General features: G+C 35.8%; 1 protein-coding gene across 1 annotated transcript in view; it reads left to right on the forward strand.

Annotated features, from left to right (window-relative positions):
- Positions 1-285, forward strand: part of LOC102862127 (zona pellucida sperm-binding protein 3-like) — a 4,151-nt gene extending 3,866 nt beyond the window's left edge. The window contains exon 3 of the mRNA XM_006887103.1: positions 255-285. Coding sequence (XP_006887165.1) covers positions 255-285 — 31 coding nt within the window. The remainder of the gene's footprint in view (positions 1-254) is intronic.
- The last annotated feature ends 3,834 nt before the right edge of the window (positions 286-4,119 follow it).

The raw sequence follows: 4,119 nt of genomic DNA on the forward strand, positions 1-4,119 counted from the left end.
AAGTCCCTTATCTGATATGTTATTACCAAATACTTTTTCCCAGTCAGTGGCTTCCCTTTTTACCCTATTGGAGAAGTTTTTGCATGTGCATGGATTTAATCTTTAGAAGTTCCTATTCATCAATTTTGTCCTCTTCAGATTGTGCATTTCTGGCTGTATTTGGCAGTCTCTTTATACTTGGCCTTCTAAGTCTCTTTATAGTCAGCCTTCTAAGCTTGATCCCAGTTTGTCTCTTAAGAATTTTATGGTTTTAGGCTTTGTTCCCAGATCACTGATCCGCCTTGAGCTGATTTTTGTATATTGTGTAAGATGTGGATCCTGTTTCAGCTTTCTGCAGGTAGCAGTCCAGTTTTGCCAGCATCGTTTGTTGAAGAGAATGTCATTGCCTCATATGGTAGGTTTGATTTCCTTGTTGATTATCACATGACTGTAGATAGGTGGGTCCATTTCTGCATTCTCAATTCACATTTGTCTATGTTCCTGTCATTGTACCAGTACCATGCTGTTTTGGCTACTATTGCTGTGTAGTAGGTTTTGAAGTCAGGGAGTGCTATTCCTCCTACATCATTTTTGTTTTTCAGAAGGGCTTTGTTTATTTGTGGTGTCTTTCCTCTCCAAATAAACTTGGCAGATTTCCCTTTCAATCTCTTTGAAAAATGAATTTGGTGTCTGGATTGGGATTGCGTTGAACAGGTAGAGCTTTCATAGGATTGTCATTTTCACCATATTGAGTCTTCCTATCCATGAAGAGGGAACATTTTTCCATTTATTTAGGTCTTTTATTGTGTCGCACAGAAATGATCCGTAGTTTTCTTTGTATAGGTCTTTTGTGTCTCTAGTTGGGTTCACTCTCAAGTATCTCAATTTGTGGTTGGCTATTGTAAATGGTAGTGCTTTCTTAGTTTCCTTCTCTGAGTTCTCTTTGTTACTGTAGAAGAATCCCACTGACTTTTTGGACATTGATTGATCTTATATCCTGCCACTCTACTAAATTGGTCTATTAGCTTTAACAGTTTTTTGTTCATTCCTTGGTGTTTTCTGTGTACACTGTCATGTCATCTGCATATAGCAGATGGTTTAACCATCTCTTTGCCAATCTTTATACCTTTTATTTTTTAATTACTTGATTGAATCGAATTAATTAAGGAATTACCTTAGCAAGTACTTCCAACACAGTACTGAATAGGAATGGCTACAGTGGGCATTCTTGTCTGGTCTCTATTTGCAAAGAAAATGCTTTTAGTCTTTCTCCATTGAGAATGATAATTGGCTCTTGGTTTTGCATATATACTTTTCCCTATTGCCGAGTGCAACTTCGCCGCCAGCAGCCGAAGAAGACTCAGACAAACAAGATTCGTTGCAGAAGCTTTATTGAACAGAAAAATGGCCCCGTCTTCTTCCCCAGCACTTGCTTATATCCCTCTCGGTTCCACGCCTCCTGCTCTTACGTCTTAGAATCTCATTGGTGTTGAGGTCTTTCTAAACCAGGTCCAATGGACCAATAGCAATATTGCAGCCATAAATGATGTTGTTTGTGCGTTAGTAAATCAATGAGGAAGTAAGGTGCCGGCGCCATCTTGTGATGGCGGTGTGCAAGTGCGGACCGCGCATGTGCAATGACGTCAATGATCTTAAACGGCTAGCCTGCTGCTGTGGTCGGCCTGCTGCACCCTATGTGAGGAAATTCCATTCTATTCCAATTTTACTGAGAGTCTTAATCAGGAATGGATGTTGGGTTTTTGTCTAATGCCTTTCTATATCAACTAATAAAATCATATGGTTCTTGCTATTGGCTTTGTTAGTGTGGTAAATTATGCTGATTGTTTGTCTTGTATTGAACTATGCGTGCATACCTGTTATGAATCCCACTTGGTCATGATGATTTTTTTATGTGCTTTGGATTCTATTGCCTACGATTTTGTTAAGGATTTTTCTATCTATATTCATGAGAGATATTGGCCTGTAGTTTTCTTTCTTGGTAATATCTTTGCTTGACTTTGATATTAGGGCTATGTTTGCTTAATAGAAGGTCTTCGGGAGTCTTCCATCTTTTTCTATTTTTTGAAATAACTTAAATATAATTGGTCATATGTCTCTGAATGTGTGGTAGAATTCAACTGTGAAGCCATCTGGTCCAGGGCCTTTTTATGGAGGAGTCTTTTTATGACCTGTTCAGTTTCTTCTTTTGTGATGGGTCTGTCCAGTTGTTCTACATCTGACCTTGTCATTCTGGGCAGGGCATGCATTTCAAGGTATTTTTCCATTTCCTCTAAGTTTTCAAACTTATCAAAGTATAGCTTTTCATAATATTGTGATATTATAGATTTCATTTACTCTGGTTCTGTTGTGATGTCACTTCTATCATTCCTTATTCAAGTTATTTGTGTCTTCTCCTTTTTTTCTTTTGTTTGGTTTGCCAATGGTTTGTCCCTTTTATTGACCCTTTTGAAAAACCACCTCCTGGTCTTATTGATAATTTCAATTGTTTTTCTGTTTTCTATCTCATTGATTTCAGTTCTTCTTCTTAAAATTTTCTTTTTTCTACAGGCTGTGGGGTTAGATTGTTGTTCTTTTCTATTTGATGAAGGAGTTGACTCACATCATTAATTTTTCTTCCTTCTTTATTTTTTTATGTGTTTGCTTGTGGACCGCCTTAGCTGTATCCCAGAGATTTTGGTACATTGTATTTTCATTTTCATTTGTTTTGAGAGACTTTTATATTTCATCTATAACCCAATTTTGTTCTAGAAGGGTGTTATTTAGCTTCCACCTTTGTGGCTTTATAAGTTTTACCCTTTTGTGGTTAATTTCTAGTTTTATGGCATTGTGGTCTAAAATATACTTTGTATTATTTCAATTTTTTTTAATTTGTTGAGGCTTGCTTTGCACTCTAATATGTGATCAATTTTGGAGAATGTACCATGTGCACTTGAGAAGAAAGTGAATTGAGTATTAAGTTGGCTTACTGTGTAGTTTAGGTCATCTGTTTCTTTGTTAAGTTTCTTTTGGGTTGACCTATCCTTTGTTGAGAGTGGTGTGTTAAAGACTCTACCAGTATTGTGCTATTTCTTCAATTCTGTTAACAGTTTTATGTATTTAGCAAGTCTGTCATTTGGTATATGGATGTTGACTAACGTAATGTCTTCATGATCTACTGTGCCTTTAAAATGCCCTAAAAGGGCATTATATAGTGCCCTTCCTTATCTTTTATGGTGATTTTCATTCTGAAGTCTATTTTATCAGAGATTACTATTGGAACTTCTGCTTTTTTGTGGAGGCCATTGGTGAGCTATATTCTTTTGCAGCCTTTGATTTTTAGTCTTTTTTCTTCATTAATTAGATGTGTCTCTTGTAGACAACATATTGATGGGCTTTGAGCTTTTTTTTATCCATTCTGCTACTTTTTTTCTCTTGAGTGGTGCATTTAGTCCATTCACATTAAGTGTGATTATTGACAGGCCAGTTTTTATCGTTGCCATTTTCTGTGTTTCTTTTTGTTGTTGTTGTTATTGTTTTTTATTACTATGGTCCATCCACTTTCCTTTGGTGTCTTGGTGTATAGGACTTCCCTTGAAAGTTCTTGTAGATTTGGTCTTGTTTTCACAAATACCTCAAATTCTTTCTTTTCTGCAAAGCATGTTATTTCTCCTTCATATTTGATGGAAAACTTTGCTCGGTATAGGATCCTCAGTTGGCAATTGTTTTCTTTCAACTTTCTGCATATGCCTTCCCATTGTCTTCTTGCTTCCATGATTTCTGCTGAAAAATCACAACTTAATCTGATGGCTTTTCCTTTGAAAGTGACTTTTTCTTTTTCTCATGCTGCTTTCAGTATTCTATCTTTTTATTTTGGAAGGTATAAATGATTTATTGCAGAGTAAGACAATGGACAGTTTCACTTTACCTACCAAGATTAGAGGATTAATTAGAATGACATTTAAAGAGAAATAAGCAAGCTTTCATTGTGACCTTGTCTTGACTTGCAAGGAAATGTAATATGATCTATTAATTATTTATAAATGCTTATGACTGTGAGACACATTTAGAATTTTTGTATATAAATTTGAGTAAGAAGAGAATATTTCTTCATGTTATTTAACATAATCTCTAATTTCTCCT

The sequence above is a fragment of the Elephantulus edwardii genome, unplaced genomic scaffold, assembly GCF_000299155.1.
Source record: "Elephantulus edwardii isolate Elephantulus edwardi_28Jun2011 unplaced genomic scaffold, EleEdw1.0 scaffold00054, whole genome shotgun sequence".
Classification (NCBI taxonomy): Eukaryota; Metazoa; Chordata; class Mammalia; order Macroscelidea; family Macroscelididae; genus Elephantulus; species Elephantulus edwardii.